Source organism: Castanea sativa, chromosome 6 (genome assembly GCF_040712315.1).
Source record: "Castanea sativa cultivar Marrone di Chiusa Pesio chromosome 6, ASM4071231v1".
Taxonomy (NCBI): Eukaryota; Viridiplantae; Streptophyta; class Magnoliopsida; order Fagales; family Fagaceae; genus Castanea; species Castanea sativa.
In genome coordinates, this window is record NC_134018.1 from 43109742 (window position 1) to 43128158 (window position 18417).

The 18417-nt window shown below is 31.5% G+C and overlaps 1 protein-coding gene across 1 annotated transcript; it reads left to right on the plus strand.

Moving 5' to 3' along the window:
- The first annotated feature begins 7077 nt into the window (after positions 1–7077).
- LOC142639304 (phosphoinositide phospholipase C 2-like) lies at positions 7078–12880 on the plus strand. Its single transcript, XM_075813509.1, has 9 exons — positions 7078–7519; positions 8463–8659; positions 9339–9474; positions 9548–9793; positions 9881–10113; positions 10752–10869; positions 11397–11549; positions 11676–11762; positions 12292–12880. Exons 1-9 carry the CDS (start codon positions 7223–7225, stop codon positions 12583–12585), a joined length of 1761 nt encoding a protein of 586 aa, XP_075669624.1. The 5' UTR covers positions 7078–7222; the 3' UTR covers positions 12586–12880.
- Positions 12881–18417: the final 5537 nt, after the last annotated feature.

Genomic DNA, 18417 nt, shown 5'->3' on the forward strand with positions numbered 1-18417 from the left:
AATTGGTGTCTTGGTCTGATGATTAAAAGTATCATAAAATACAGACACCATAAGTTAAAATTCTCTCAAATAAAGAAAAAAGAAAAAGAAAAAAGAGGTAGACTACAAACACAAGTCTAGGATAGTATAATTCAGCCCCTATTCTCTCAATGCTCTGTCAAACACAATGGGATCCCAATACATAGAAAAAACAATACATAAAATGATAATGTCTCGTACTAATCTTCAAGGCCTTTTAAGTAAACTATTTAGAATGAGGTTTTTACTATCATAGAATGAGGTTGTTCCATTTAGTGGTCTATTTAGGAAATACAGCTCTTTTTCTTTTCTTATAAAAAGTTTTTTTTTGAAAGTATTTTTTAAACCAATGCTCATCCGTTAACAAATAAGAATTGATATGTCTAAAATATTTTCATAATAAATTTTAGATGACAAATTGTTATTAGTTTTAAATTAAATCAATAACTAAAATTATTTTTTTACACACCAATAACAATTTATCATATAATATTTATTGTGAAAATATTATAAGCATTACATTTTCCCTTTAACATATATGCACCCTCTTTTCGAGGCATGTTAGATTTTTTTTCATCCGTGGGCCACATTTAAAGGATCACAATCATTGTTGTCCACAAATAGTTGGCAAGTTTTACTACCAAAGTACCAATCCATATGCGTGCTAGATCTTACTAAAACTTTCCCACTGCTCGTGCTCCTCGTGCTAGAAATTGGTTTCAAGACACAGTTAGATTGTGATGTTGACTTGAGAAGTCTAGGTGACACTGTATGAACGTGAATATGAAACTTAGAACTTACAAGTGAGAGACACAGAGTGGGAACCTACCGACTGATCTTCAGTAATTATCTATGGTACTAGGAGCGCATCCAACATCAATGCACTCACCCAAATGTTCAGTCATTGTTAATAAATTATACATATAAAAAAAAAAAAAATCAATCAATTTTGCCATCTAAAACTATGAAAATTCTCAGAAGAGAGAGGGAGAAAAAAATGTGAGAAAGAAGTGATATGAGACTGATAAACTCTTTAGAAAAAGAAATTAGATGGGTATACCATTTTTTTTTCTTACAATAAGATTGTGTTTAAGAAAAAGCATTGCGTTTTGCCTGTTGCCTCGGATTTATTAACAATAATCTAACTTTTAACAATTTTTTAGGATTAGGGTCCGTTTTTGGAATAGTATTTTTTAGCTAAAATTAAAATTTTTTGCTGAAAGTACGATAAATAAAACTAAAAGTTAGTTAAATTAGTACAATAGAATCCATGAATAGTACCAAAAAGTGCAATAGGACTTATGAATAGTAGTAAAAATAAGTTAAATAGTAAAAAAAGTTGTCCAATATAAACTATCTCAAACGTAACTTTAAACTAACTTTTATTTTTTGTCACATATTTAACTTAAAAATTATATATATTTTTATAAATACTATGCAAATAAATTACCAAATATTGCAACCCAAGTGGGTTGGACACTTGGTCTCAAAGTGCTTGTCCCAAGTTGGATTGGGTATGCTCTCCAATTCGAGTCCGGATACCTGCACTTTGAAAAAACTCCATGAGCCAGCGATTTACGCCTCTAGAGCCTACCTTGTCGCGAACAATGATTAGTCTATAGTTGAAAACTTTGAAGATATACTGTGGGAAACCAAATAAAAAAAAATTACCAAATATTGCTAGCTACTCAAGCAGACCCGAGTGAGATTTCAATCCAAAATTTTTTGGTAGGTTTTTTTTATTTATTTACCCCATTTAATTGAAAATATCAATATTAATCCGTACACAGAAAGCTTAATACATTTTTAAAAAAATCAATTACTTAAAAGTTGAGCAAACTATAAAGTGTGGCACTGGCATGCACTATTATATATAAAACTATCTTTACCTAATTATTGCTATTATTATACTGGTCAGCCAAAAAAAAAAAAAAAGGATTTTAAAAATCTCATTGGAATGATCATACTTTCTGGAGTCTCATACTCTCATTGCTGATACGAAAGTGACTACCATGTGATCGTATCTCTACTAAAAAATACCAAATACCACCAAATCCTAAATGTACTAGTAAGTACTAACAAAAAAAATATCCACATTTACGCTATCATATAAAAAAAACAAAGATTATCTTTTGGTTTTGGATAAACCGAGACAGAATTTTCTATTTTGAACTATATTATTATTAGGCCGTAAGATATACAGTACCTTTATTCGTTTCTTCATTCTTTGACGTTGAAAAGTTGGTAAAGTTCTCAGCAAAAACACGCCCAAAAAAAAAAAAAAAAAGTTGGTAAAGTTAAGTTTTGTTATCAATCATCATCAAGTATTAAAAGCATGTTGGCACTCGGCACTTTCTTTTTGTCATTGAATTTTTTTTTTTGGAAGGTTCTTTGTCATTGAATTTTCCACCATATAATAGTGACACGTAATACGGGTACGATTTATCACTCTTTCTCTCTGTCATGGATTTTTCAACTACTGCACTTATCTTAAATGAATAGTGATGAGTGACTACGTAACACCTGTACGGCTGTACACAACTTAGAGCAAAAATAAATAATATATTTTTATATATTGTTGATATTTGTATTTATTATCATATTATTGACCAAAGTCATAAGTTAAAATTCAATCTTACCAATAAAAAAATAAATTTTATAAGCATTTTGTGATCAAATTGGTTAGTGTTTTATAAGTGTGAATTTAGATTAAATTTTTGTTAAAACTTTATAAAAATTCTCTCAAATTTATAATTATTAAAACAATGTAAAACCACATAAACTAATATTAACTAATAGAAACTAGAGTCCGAATTTGGTAAAGACAATGGGTAAAATCTCTGTTTTACACATTTAATAATAGATAGTCACATCAGTATTTTACTTAACAAGAAATACATTCTACCACACTTAATAATATCTCAATTAACTCTCACTTTCATCAACGTCTTTGATTTCAAAACAAACTTAGATCAGGACCTCATCCTTTCCTATCCAAAAATAAATAAAAATCTGAAATCTTATCGTTTCTAGCATTATTGCTTAAGTTTTAATTTTTCTTGATTTCTTCTCTTTCCCAAAATCATTCTCAATCGTTTCTCAATTGTTCCCATCTTGTACCTATCAAAAATCATAAAATTTTCAAATACTTATAAAAAAATAGAAATGTTTCATGGAAGTGATTTTGTACATTTCCATACAAAATCAACATTCATCAAAATTTCTGATAGGTAATTACGAAAATCACTTCCATGAAACAGTAATTTTTTTCAAATCGGAAATCACACAAATCAATTCAACCTTGACAATGGGAATACGTGACTTCAATGCACATATCTGTATCAATAAACACAATAAACCCATTCAATAAAAGACAAGATTTTATGTTAACTATGGAACAACAAACAAAATTGTGTGCAAATCCACTGTCAAGATTTGAATGCCAACAAGATAAGAGACCTTCAAATATAGCAAAACAGATCTTCAAGTGTCGTATTCCATAGTCAAGGTTTGAATAGCAACTCCGGCGAATTGATGTGGCAGAGAACAAAAGTCCGACGAGGTATGCGGTGGTAAACGGAGGTCCAGCGAGGTTTGTGGTGGGAGACAGAGAAGCTGAGGAGGGAGATGAGATTTTAGGGACTCATTTTCACATCTAGTATGATAATGTGAGATAGGGTTTTAAAAAAAAAAAATGTTATTAGGTGTATTAGAATGCATTGATTTTACAACAAGTCTTCAATAAAAAAGTTGATGTAACATGTCCTTGTTGGTTGGTGTAAACCAAAGAGTTTACACCTCATTCTTATTGAATTTATTCTTTATAAGCTAACATAAAAATGCTACTGCTTTTTTTATTGTCGATGTTTTTTATTGTCGATAATAGATACTCCAAACCTTTATCTCTTATGAATATGATTGATGACTGCAAAATTCTTCTAAGAAGAATTCCTCGTTGCAAAATCCAACACTATTTCAAGAAAGGCCGATATATGAGCTAACAAAATGGCCAAAAGGGGAGGAGATATGACCTAGAATTTTGTTGTTATTGCTCATCCCTGAATTGTATTTTGATCAATTTAGACTTGATGCCTTGGGCACTCTTTATTGTTGGCATTGTCGTGGCAGTGCAATAACTCTGGTGTCTCTTCCTTCTTTTTATTTATATTCCAGTTAACCAAAGACAAGTGCGTTTGACAAGCCCAAAAAAGGTCAATATTTTTAAGAAGCTTTTTGAGCTAATTTTGGTGATCTCACTCCCAAAAAAAAATACAATCCCTTTTCTTTTGTACTGTATTTTAAACAAATAAATAGTTAACCAAGCCTACGAACTACAAACATAACTTTTTTCTATTTTTTTAAAATAATTTATTAAATTAGTAATCTATACTACTATTTAAGAGGTTTCCTCTGTTTCAGATTCTCAATTTTAATGCCCAAAATACCCTCAAATTTACCAGTTTGTAAAGCTTAGGGTATGTTTGGTAATTATTTTTCCCTTTATTTTTCGTTTCCATAAATAATTTTCTATTTTTGAGACTAAAAAACTTGTTTGGTAACTCAAAATGGACAAAAAAAAAAAATGTTCTCAAAACTCAATTTGTGAAGGAAACTGAAAACATGCAAAAGGTTGTTTTCAGTTTCTAGTTTTCAAAAGTCAATGAAAATATGCATTTAATTTAATGAATCTAACTCATTTAATAAGTTAGCATTAGAGTTCAAATCCTAGTAACAACATATTTTTGTATTTTCTATTTTTTTCTTCAAAAAACTATTTTTTTTTAAATTTCAACTAACCAAACATGTTTTTGATTCCAAAAATACAAGAAAATTGTTTTTTCTTTATATTCTCAAAAACAAGTTTTTGAAAATAGAAAACAAAAATTGTTACCAACCATAACCTTAAATTCTAGGATTATATATGTTAATTACTAATTTAAAAACTCCTAAATTTTATCTAAATTAAAAAATAAAGCAATATACAAATGGTTTGGTCCTAAATTTTAGTTCCAACTCTCTCAAATTTAGGAATTTTTAAATTAGAAATTTTACATATATAACCCTAGAATTTCAGCTTTACAAACTAATAATTTTAAGGGTATTTTGAACATTAAAATTGAGGATCCCAAATAAGAGAAACCCCTTAAATAGTAGTATAGATAAGCAACAACCTTATCACTTTTTGTAAATGTGTCATTCAGGATTTTTGACAAAAAAGAATTTTATGACAGAGCCAACGCAACCATTCATCTGGGAAAAATGTTTGTCAACCTCAAACTTTTGTAACATCCTCCTTTGATATCAATAAACTCCTTTGTCCTTTTTCACATTTGGAATTTATTTATTTTTGTTTCTTCCTTTGGGTTTTTTTTTTTCCCAATATATATAACAACACCGTCTTTTGATAAAGAGGCTCATAAGTTTACAAGTTTTTGGCAGAAAGATTTTCTTATAAAGCCAGCATGATCATTCATAAGAAGAAGGTATGTCAACCTAAAATTTTAAGGTTTTTTAATAAAAATTATGTCATTGTTTACTTCTTTTTTATAACTCCAAAAAATGATGATATGACGTGTTTTTTTTTTTAATTTATACTATAACTTTTTTTTTTTTGGAATTTTTTCCAATATATATAACAACACCATATGTTGGTAAAGAGACTCGCAAGTTTATAAATTTTTCGACAGAAAAATTTTCTTATAAAGCCAGCACGATCATTCATAAGAAGAAGGTATGTCAACCTAAAAATTTAAGGTTTTTATTTATTTATTTAAATTATGTCATTGTTTACTTCTTTTTAATAACTCAAAAAAAAAGATCATATAATATATATTTTTTAATTTATACCATTACTTTTTTAATATATAAGATGACATTGTAACTTCAATAAAAATTATGATATATAGGTTTTTTTTTTTTTTTCATGTTTTATTCGTTTCAAACTGATGCCACTATTTACCATTACAGAATACATTGTTTACATATTCCGTTGCATTAAATTTATTATTAAAAAAAAAGTTCCAAAACAATGTTCGCAAGTCTTTGAATGTTCCTTTAATATTGTCTAATTGTTTTATTGAACTCCTTGATTAGCCAGATCGATTGTACATTGAATTGATAAATGTAAAAAATTAACTGGTCGATTTTGAGATGAATTTTGACATTATGAAAAAATATAGTTTGTTTATTTGTTTGTACTTTTTCATTGCTTGATATTAAATTGCTTAAAAAAATAAAACGATGATGTTATTTTTATTTGCGACTATTTTAACAATTACTTTACCTTATAAAACGATGATGTTTTTTTCTCCCTTTCCTCTTTAATAGGGTTCACGTATTCACAAATTTGTTAGATTGCATAAAGGTCAAAAATTGGATTCTTTTGAGAGGCACTATTTCTTGATTGTACAACTTCAAAGATAATTATGTAATTTTTATTAGAAATTAGCTCTGTAAATTAACTTATCACATCCTTAAGTTTTTTTTTTTTTGTGATTGAAAAATATAATAATTCCTAATAATAATGGATGCAAATTATCAAATTCTAAAAAAAAATAAAAATAAAAAAGCGTCTGAGCACATGCGTGCTCAAAGGTTAGTAAGTTATTATTAGAATGATATTACTTCATTAAAAAAAAATGCTAAAATCATAAATTTTTTATAATTTTTTTTACCATAACTATTGGTAAATAAAAAAGTAAAGTTAGTGACAGATCTAAATAAGAATCCGTAAAAATTTACCATGTAAAAATATTATAAAAGAATGTGATTGTAGTATTCTTTATATCAATCACAATAAGTCACCTAAGGACACCAACCACAAGAAATAAAATAACTAGTCATGATATATATTCAGATCACACATACACACACAATTTTTATTTTATTTTTATGATGCAAAAGAGCCAAACAAAAAAAAAGGGAATATACCAAAGCAAACTATTTTTTTTTAGTATAGTATATTATTTTAAGTTGGCTCCAACACCTAAGTAGTTCCCGACGTAAAAAGTATATAAGCATACGGTCCCACAACAGTTCCCCATCTTAAATGGAATCATTAAACACAACCACCGCATTCTATCAGAAACCAAATAGCAACAACAAAAATCTAAAGCCACTCTCTCAGACACACACTCTCCAAACTCACAAAGAAAATCCACTTTTCCATTTTCCATTTTTTTTTTTCCAGAATTGAACTAACGCAATGTCCAAACAGACTTACAGAGTCTGTTTCTGCTTCCATAGGCGGTTCAGGCTAGCCGTAACGGAAGCACCGGAGGAGATCAAGGACCTTTTCAGTCAGTACGCCGAGAATGGGATCATGACCACCGATCGGTTACGGAACTTCCTGATCGAAGTTCAGAAACAAGAGAAAGTAACCGAATCGGATGCTCAGGCCATCATCGATCAGCTCAGGCACATTCATCGCAAGGGACTCAACCTCGAAGCCTTCTTGAAGTACCTCTTCTCTGATTCTAACCTTCCTCTCCATTCTCGGACGGTATAATCTAACTTTTTCCCTCACTGAGTTGGTTAAATTGAGTAACGCATTTTGTGGAAGACTTTTATGGTCAATTCTGTTTTGTTGTTGTTACTAAATGTAAAAGTAGAATTTAGCTAAGGATTTTTTTTTTTTAATTATTTTTTGGAAGTATTTTATTTTGACTAAATTTATGTTTTTTTAAAAAAAATTATGGCTGTCATAATGTATACGGTTGCTGTATTTGTATTTGTTTTTTTGGATGATTACAATTCATCTTATTCCGGTTTAGCCGTATCATAATTTAGTCCACAAACCTGTAATTGTTACATTTGAGATTTTTTTTAAAGAGAGTTCCAACCTATTTTATCATCAGACTAAGACATTAATCAGTTTTTGGTGTAAGTGGGATTGAACTTGAGATCTTACTAGTTGAGCTAATTGTTACATTTGAGATTTGAGTCCCTAAGTTTTGGACTAAAATGAAATTGTTAGGGCTTCGTACAAAGTATCATTAGCATCCAGTGTTCAAATCCCCTTTCCTCATTGTAACTATTAAATTATGATTATCAAAATAAAAATCTAGGGGTGCTAAAGGTCTCAATTTAGAAGGCGTGTGAGACTAAATTGTGATTGGGCTTAACCACAATGGGTAAATTGTTTATCCCTAAGCTGCTAAATTTGTTAATTTGGATGGAACTGGGAACTCTAATGTAACGATTGAGAGTTAATGAACTAAATTGTGAGAGTTAGTAATAATTATCCTTTAAAATTTCTATATTTTGTGTTTTTGTTGTATAGAGCTTACATTACATTTTAGTTGTTTCACTTTTTGTAACTATTAGTGAAGCAGATTAAGGACTAATGCAACTGTTAAGTAATTAAAATTGCAGCTTTAAATTTTTTTCAGTACAACACTTTGTATGGTAACCATTTTCAATTTTCAACATATGGTATGTTTCAGGTGCATCATGATATGAATGCGCCGTTGTCGCATTATTTCATATATACGGGCCACAATTCATATTTAACTGGGAATCAACTCAGTAGTGATTGCAGCGATGTCCCCATCAAACAAGCGCTGGAGAGAGGAGTGAGGGTAATTGAGTTGGATTTATGGCCAAATACCACAAAAGATAATGTAAATGTTCTTCATGGAAGGTATGGTTTAGCTTACAAATTGTTCTAGGTAGGAGAGACCTCTCATTTTTGTGAAACTTAGACATAAGATTTCAGTGAAATTGTATTTTCTTTGAGAAAATCTACCTGATTCTTGTCTGGATCTTGAGTCTTGAGTATAGATACTAACAGCCCCTTCCCCACCCCCCCCCCCCCCCCCAAAAAAAAAAAAAAAACCTAGTAGAAAAGAGAAACTAGCAACTATTGATACTAGGAAAAGATAGTATCATTCTTCCTTTCAGATTTTGATACGATCATGAGCAAATGAGTTGAACTTACGAGGAATGAGATTTGAAAATTCCCCATAAAATTGCACATCACCTAACAATCAAAAGTGGAGAATATGATCAAAAACCAAAATGGGAAAATTTTTAAATCCTTCTATGCTGGGATAATGAATGCACTTTCTCTAATAGTTTACACAGCAGTTGCCTTTTTTTTTTGGGTTCAGTTTCACAAGTATCTTTTTATTTCAAAAATAAGGGTAACAATACTAACAAAGTATATTCCCTTAGATTGGGCTGGATGGAGTGGATTTATGTAGCTGACCCATGTAGTTGGGATTAGGGTTTCCTTGAGTTAGTTATATCTACTTGCTTTTTTTATAATAATTTTATGCTACTTGCTATATTACAAATTTGGACATTGTTTTCTTGTATAGGACACTGACTACTCCTGTGGAACTCCTCAAATGTTTGAAGTGTATAAAGGAGCATGCCTTTACTGCATCTGATTATCCAGTTGTGATAACTCTAGAAGACCACCTTACTCCAGATCTTCAGGCTAAAGTGGCTCAGGTGAGTATTTTATTTTCTGTGGTATTTCAGCACTATTGCTCTATTAATTTACAAATTTTTCACCAATTTCTAGATGGTCACTCAAACATTTCAAGACATACTCTTTACTCCTGGCTCAGAAAGCTTGAAGGAGTTTCCATCCCCGGAATCCTTAAAGAGAAGGATAATCATATCAACCAAACCTCCAAAGGAATACCTTGAGGCCAAAGAAGTTAAGGAAAAAGAAAATGATCCCCAAAAGGGAAAGGAGTCAGGTGATGAAGCTGCTTGGGGTAAAGAATTCACACACCAGAAAAGCATGTCTGGATTAGATGACAAGGTTTGTAGATGCATTTTATATAATATGCTGATTTACTTGAGGTACCAAGTTTTAATTCTCACTTGCTGTCTTAACATGTCCTGACAGCATGATTTGGATGAAGAAGATCATAATGAAGAGGAAGATCTTGATAATGGAGATACTAAGTTACAGCAACATGAAGCACCTGAATATAAACGTTTAATTACCATTCATGCTGGGAAGCCAAAAGGTGGATTACAGGAATGTTTCAAGGTGGACCCTGATAAAGTGAGACGTCTTAGCTTAAGTGAGCAACAACTTGAAAAGGCCGTAGCCACTTATGGAAAAGAGATTGTCAGGTATTGATACAAGGGTTTTTTTTTTCCTGGGGGATGGGGGTCTGGAAAGAGAGTTTTGTTGTGCCTGTGGCATGTTCTTTTTTTAATTTTTACAAGAATGTGGCCCATTTGTTGATATTCATGAAAAGAGCATCATTCAGGCTGCCTTTTTGAGTAGCTTAGTGAAAATAAGTTCACAGTAGTTTAAATATTTGATATTGAAAGGCCTTAAGATGATTTTGAAGCACTGTACTGATGCAGTAGATGTGATTAATGAACAGACAGGTAGGACAAATTTTTAGAGGTCCTGTTTAACAGTTGAGTCAATAGGATGGCACTTCCTATTTTGGTTGATCAGTTACTTTAAAATTCTGATAATCATGGTTAGGAAGGGCCTCTTTTGGTGGGATTTCGATTATCTGGCAATAATATATATTGTCTGAGACAGGTCTCAGGGGTGACATCCATTGGTGACTCTGATTCTTTGATCCACATGCAGGCATTATGTGCTGTATCACTTAGTGGTTTCCTGCAACTACCATATATGTTTTCCAGTGTAACATAATAACATGATTTGACATTATATGTTGTAATATATATTTCTGTCTTGATTTCTAAATAACAAAAATTTCCATGTTTGGATGATTGATTTGTTGTAGCTTTACCCAGCATAATATTCTGAGGGTGTATCCAAAGGGTACACGCATTGACTCTTCAAATTACAACCCACTAATAGGGTGGACTCATGGAGCTCAAATGGTTGCATTTAATATGCAGGTTTGTTTGTTTCTTGTTTAATTCTTTGTTAGACGATTTCTTGTTTAATCCTTTGTCAGTCAGGGATTTCTTGTTTTTCTGATTCCTTGTCATTTGATAAATATGCGGTTTTTAGTTTTTATGCTTTTTTTTTTGGGGGGGGGGGGGGTAAGTCATTAAAAATACCAATGATATGTTTATGACATTATATTGTGTAATGGATCCTTCTGTTCTAAAGTTCTCAAGAATAATCATGAATTAATCTGAAACTTTATACCAGAAAATTCATAGTAGTGTTTGCTTTTAAATTGAGCTATTAGATCAGAAATGCGTGCATGTATGTGCATGACTGTGTGTTTCATTTCCCACATGGCACTACTATTATGATAGGAAAGGAAGAGATGCTGTTACCATTGAGTGTCTCCGTGATGCTCACTGGTCGATAAGCTAAGTCTTTTCTGGGTTCTAATAGTAATCTCAGCTTGAGAAAAACGTTTTCTCAAAGTGTTTACCTCTGCTAAATTCCTGGAATATGTTTCCCATGACAGGGACACGGACGATCTCTCTGGTTGATGCAGGGAATGTTCAGAGCAAATGGCGGGTGTGGTTATGTTAAAAAACCAGATTTCCTATTGAAGACTGGCCCACATAATGAGGTCTTTGATCCTAAAGTTAAGTTGCCGGTGAAAAAAACTTTAAAGGTGAGTGCTTTATTGCTAGGGTTTTTGACTCTATTTAGTTTCCTTAAGCATTTAACAGAAGTGCTTTTATTTATTCTTTTTATTTTTGTCTCGACCAAGGGTTATAGTTCTCTTGTTATTTTATAGGTCACTGTGTATATGGGGGAAGGATGGTATTATGATTTCCGTCACACGCACTTTGATGCATATTCCCCACCAGATTTTTATGCAAGGGTAAGTCAACTGAATGTTCAAAAGTAATTTGATTTATACAGCTGCATTCTGTTATAGTTTGACCTATGGTGTGACTACCGTCCTCCTCTGCTATAATTCTTATTAATGTCTTCAGTCAAGTTTGACATGGGTGCCTTACCTTTTATCGAGCAGTTTTGGATTTAGTGAAATTAGTTCATCTTTTGCTGTTCGCTTGTGAGATCAACCTCATCTCATACAGAGCTCCAAATATAGGCAATCAATCAGTCCAATGACACAACATTTTTCACAACTGCGGAGAGCAAAATGTGATTGGTGTACAATATAAGTGATGTTACTGGTGGTCCTAGTGAAAGTGATGTTGCACTAATCACAATCTGCCAGTTCAATAAGTTGTGAAATATCTTGTATCTTGTATTATTGACATGTAATTGCTGCCCCCAACCATTACTATCTCTTCTCAGGGTGCCCTTCTGAAAATTCCAAACTACTCATGACCTTCTTCAAAGGTTTCTTGATGTAAAATATGATGTTATCAATCTGTATGCAGGTAGGAATTGCTGGAGTGTCTGCTGATTCTATCATGAAGAAAACGAAGACATTAGAGGACAACTGGGTGCCTACTTGGAATGAGGAGTTTGAATTCCCACTAACTGTGCCAGAACTGGCTTTGCTTCGGATTGAAGTTCATGAGTATGACATGTCTGAAAAAGATGACTTTGGAGGCCAAACATGCATACCAGTTTCGGAGCTAAGAAGCGGGATTCGAGCAGTTCCACTCCATAATGAAAGGGGTGAGAAGTACCCATCTGTGAAGCTTCTTATGCGCTTTGAATACTTTTAATGTCATCAGTAGTTGTACTCCATATTTGCGAGGAAGAAGTACAAAATAATGTACAGTTTTTAAATGTGCACTTCTTTTTTCATCAAAGTTTCGATGTGTGATATATCATATATGCATATGTAATGTCTGAAATTATGTTGAGTTATTGTGGGAAATTGTCGATGTATTTTTGTAATATAACTAGATTGGTATTCATTGTGTATTTGTGTGGGAAATTGTCAATGTATTTTTGTAAGATGACCAGACTGGAATTCATTATATTCGTTACAATAATGTCGATTTTTTTTGTGAGCAAGCCTCCAAGTCGCTTACAAGTTTCCTAGCATGTCCTCAAATAAAGTAGGTACTTCCTGACTTCTGAAAATGATAGTCAATACAACCATGGAGTCTTGATCCCAAAATTTTGGTATTGGTTAATTCTCAACAAATTAGTAAGGTTGGACACATATAAATGTATTAAAAAAAATCCATATAGTAAAATAAAATAAAAAAATAGGTGAAAATTACATTTTTGTCCCTACATTTTCACGCGATTTTCACTCCTAATTTTTATTTTTATCGCTTTTAGTCCCTAAAATAAAAAAAAAGCGATCTCGTTTGTGTCCTTACCGTTAGTGCCCTAACGTCAAAGTCCTAGGTGGTAAACGGAACACCTTATTAGTTGATGTGGCACTGATATGATGATTAAAATATTATTTAAGAATATTAATTGGCATTTTTATATGCCATGTCAGCATATTAATTTTTTTTTTTAAAGCCACGTTAGAATTTTAAAAAATTAAATTTAAACAAAAACCTTAAATCTAATTAATTTAAAATTTTAATTTCTTAATATTCATGTTCTTCAACTTGTTTTTCGTGTTCTCCACATACCAAGCCCAACAACCAAGAACTCAAACCCATCTCAGAAGAACACAAACAAAAACAAGAAAAAAAAAAATTAAATACTAACTAGAAATTTTCTTCATGGTCTTCCCAAATCCAAGAAGCAACCAAACCAATCTCTAACAAACCCCAAATCCAAATCCAGCAACCCAACCCAATCTCCATCAAATCCCGAAAAACAAAAAATAAATCCAAGAAACAAACCCATATACACAGTAACTAACCCAATCTCTAGCAAACCCATAAACCCAGAAATTTTCTTAGGAAACAAACACACAAAAAACCCATAAAATCAAAAAACTCCACATCCTCTCGAAAAAAACAAAAACAAAAAAACCTAGAACAAGAGGAACAAAGTTTAAGGATTTGAAAAGAAAAGAAAATTTTAAGGATTTTGAAAAGAAAATGTTGGAAAAATAGCATGGAGTGAATAAGAAATTGATATTTCTATGTTCACTTAAAGATATTATTAAAAGTAGTAAAAATCCTGAGTCCCACATAGAAAAAAAGAAGAAGATAATATATGAGTTTATATGCTCATGGGTTGGGCTTTTGGCATATGTGGACTGAGCCTACTTGTCCAAATATTTATATTTTATTATTTTAATTTTTTGAGTCAGTTAGTTTGTGCACAACAGTTATTACTAAAACAGAATACTTGTTCAGTAACGTATGATTTTGCATAGTCCCTCATTCTTAAAAATAGTTTTTGAAGAAAAAACTCTTAAGTGAGAATTTTTGTGCATTCATTCTGTGTCAAAGAGAGAGCAAGAGACATTGAGTAGTTCGCAGAGCACGACCTTGTATGCTTCATTTTCGTGCTGTAGATCATTTTATCCTGAGAGGCAAACGTCCGTGAGTCTCAAAGTACTACAATGATTGTGTGAGGGGCGGAATCTGCTTTAAGAAGATTGTGTCAAACACAAGACTTGATCTGATTTATTCATCATTCACGCATCTGGTCTGTGAGTTTTTAATTCTTTGCAGATTTCTCTTTATATATATATTCAGTATTTGTTTATTACTGTTGCCTTGTACATCTATTTGTGTTATTGCTTTTTCTTAGATCTATGTATTATTCCTTTTACTTTATCACAAAAATATATTGTTGAAATATAGCCAACAGAAAAACCCAGTATTTCTACTTTCCTTCCATCCTTCTTCCTCCTCAATTCCCTCAAACCCCACAAAACCACTTTCCTCTCTCCCTCTCTCTCTAACAATGGAAGGTCTTGCAAATGATGAGGGATCGATGGTGAGCTCTTCCAATGATTTGCCACCATTCCTGAAGAAGCTTTATGCGATGGTGGATGACCCTGAGACAAACTCGGTGGTGTCATGGAGCAATGCCAACAACAGCTTTGTAGGACAATGGGAGAGAGATCGAGAAAAAGTGTTTATTTCATATTTGCTTCTTTTCCTCAATGAAGAAAAGAGTTCGAGAGAGAATGAAAGAAACTAGTGAAGGAGATGTTGAGGAGAAGGATAATTTGGATTTTGACATTTTCCCCCACTGAATGAGATTCTTTAAACTCAAAATTGACATTGTTTACAACAAATTTCTTAACAACTAAGTTGTTAGGTTTTCATTAATTCTCATATGAGCTCAATATTGACAGCACTTTATCATCTACCAATAACAATTTGCTACATAAACAAATGTAAAACTTGTTGTGAATTGTTTTGTGTCCATTGGATTCAAGTTTGTATCATTACTCAATGTTCATTCATCATGTGTTCTTTTCCTTCTCTTTTTCATCGTTAGGCTTTTGCCCCCATTTTACTTAGTTCCTTTACCTCTTTTGTCTAACTTTTGTCCTTAAAATAATATCATTTCTTAGTAATAATTAATATTTAGTGATACATAAATATTATTCGAGTGGAAACAAAATCGCGTAATGGTATCCAACATAACAGTGGATTGGTGGAAACAAAATCATACCAATGTGGCCAAATTTTACATGAAAGGTATTTAACATGCCAATGACATGGTTAAAATTTCAAAATTTTGGCATATCATTGTGGTATTAATACAAATAAATAATTTTAATCAAAGATAAAGTTGATGGGTTTACAAAGTAGTGTTCTATGAGGGATCACCGTTGAGATATTGGAAGAAATTAACAATACAGAGAGAGTAAAGTAATGGAAAGAGTGGTGAAAAGCAAAAGAGTTTGAGAGAATTGGAACCTATAGGCCCATTGCCATATTCATCATTCAGCTTTGCACGTTCCATTTACTTCTAACAAAACTCCACCAATTTACTACAACTCAAATACCCAACATCCAATTGTCAAAAAAACTAAACGAAAAGGCATGTGATCTAAAAGAAAAGGCTTATGAACAATAGACACTTGTTAGATTCTTGAATTGAACTACTTTGAGTACACTCTTTATACTTCCTGATCTACTAGTTCCATACATTTTTTAGAATCTTGATAGACGTAGAAATCATGAACAATATTAATGAGTTGGGATTTACTTATGGGCTTCCAAAAGGCATTCAAGTGTGTAAATTAAGATTACGATCCAATTTTTTTTTCTCTCCAGCATTGCTTTAATGAAGTAAAAACAATCTTATATGGGGATCTCCAACAAACAAAAAAAAACTATAAGGGTGCAATTATAATTATCGGCAAATAAAATGTAAAAACTTTTTTTTTTTTTGAAACCAATAAAATGTAAGAACTTAAAGTGAATATAAATTGATTTTTTTTACATAATACTTAAACAAATTTATTTAGATGACTTTAAAAAAAAATTCTCATTTCTTAATAATAATATTAAACATGTAGTGATAAGTATTATTTGTATACTTATATATAAAGTAGTGGTGTACTAGTCTTTGACCACACTATTCCAATTCCAATAAATTATTATTTGGGTGCAAACAAAATCATGCAATAATATTTAAAATAGTAGTGTATTGGTCTTGGTATTATTTAGTTATATTTACTATACTTTTTTTTAGAGAGATTAAGATCCAAGATCTAAGTTATTGTAATCCATTATAATGAATTTATTGTAACATACATTAAGACATTAACAATATAGTTGTTTCAAGGGCACTTCTCAACAAAAAAAAAAAAATGTTTCAAGGGCTTTTCACTATGAACTTAAACCATCAAATCAAATCATATTAATTCATATATGTTTCCACTTACTCTCTTCCCATTCTCTCTCTCACTTTTAATCCCAATATAAATTATACCACTATATTATAATTATAATAATGGCGCCAATTTAGATCTCCAAATTATCGTTAACAAAAATAATAGTGTTGAGGATATTGATAATTTAATAGTATCATTTGTACATCCCATAATTTAATTGTAAGAATACAATTCGAGCCTCTGACCCACAATCAGAAGGGAAAGGGCTTGAAATGCCTTTTTACAATAAATTTGTAGAGAGTGGGCTTAAAACCTAGGTTTTAAGATGGTTAAACAATAAAGAAAGATGGGCTTACGGCCCAAAGGCACAAACAAGGAGTTGTTTATATAAATATGAATGAAAACTCCTCCTTGGACACAATCCGATAATAGTTTATAATGCTGCTTCTCAAGACAGATTACAATTATGAATCGTCAAGTCTCCAATTTCCTCTTTCTTCTTTTCTCTCTCTAATCCCCCTATTACCGAAGGTCCCTTCTTTCTTTTATACTCCCTCCTTCTCCCCTTCTCCTCTTCCACCTCATGGTTATAACGCTGGTTTAGATACTTGTCCCATCCATTTTTCCTGAAGTCTCTGGAGACAGGGGCCAAGTTTCAAACCTGATATTCAGGTCCCATTTCTCCATTAATGCGGCCAGCATATCAGTTGTAGAATCTTTAATGCGGGGGCGGTGGCAGCAGTTTTATCTTAGATATTCCACTGCCCTTTCTCTTATCCTCCACGTGTACCATATCTTCCCTAAACCATAGGAATTTCTATAACATAGTCTGGAGATATCAAACCTTCCCTTCTATTACCTCGGCTTCACTATCCGATGACACACTCTTCCTCGGACATATTTATTATGACACTATCGCTTTTTTACTTAGTATTTTCTTTATGAGTTAACATTCACACACCCTTAGATTACTTGATGTCCTCGGATTGGGCTTTTAGCCCAAAAGATATTCTTAGGTCACCCTTCATAAATTACTGAGCCCAATGTCCCTACATTAATAATATTGAAGTGTTTATCTTTATAGTGAAACTCATTCTGTTATCATTTCTGTCCTTGTATTTTATTTTTCTTTGATGATATTGATAATTTAATAATATTGAAGTGTTCATCTTTTTATAGTGAAATTCATATGTTTTCATTTCAATATATCGATTTAATTTATTCTCTATACCTGTATTGGGCCAAGGAATTTACACTACCAAAAATAAAGTAAAAGAGTGTAATATAAAAATTTTAGAAGAGATTAAATTTTGTAAGAACTTGGTGTAAAATCCATATTTTATCCATCCAATTCAAATATATTACATCATCTTATCACATATTTAAGAATAAATATGACCACACTTAATCAATTCTAATACTTATATATAAATCCAACCAAATTGGGAGTTTATTGAGATATTATTAGGAGTGATAAGATGAATTAAATTTTAAGTAAAATATTGATGTGACAATCTCTTATTGTATGATGTAACATATAACTTTTACAACCCATCCTTACTGAATTGAGACTCATTTTAAAATACAAGTGATAGAGATGATAATAAACACAATCAAAAAATGGTGTTAATTAATAGAGTAAGTCAAATATTACAACCATTTTTATAACTTTTTTCACAATTTGTTCACGTGGTGATTTGTAAGCGGTGAAATTATATACTCATCATTTTTTTTCACCACTTATAACTCATTATCTGGAAATTGTCATTACAAGACTAAGTGTTTATTTAGGAACAATTTAATTTATTTAATTGGAAGCAAAAAAGTTTTGCTG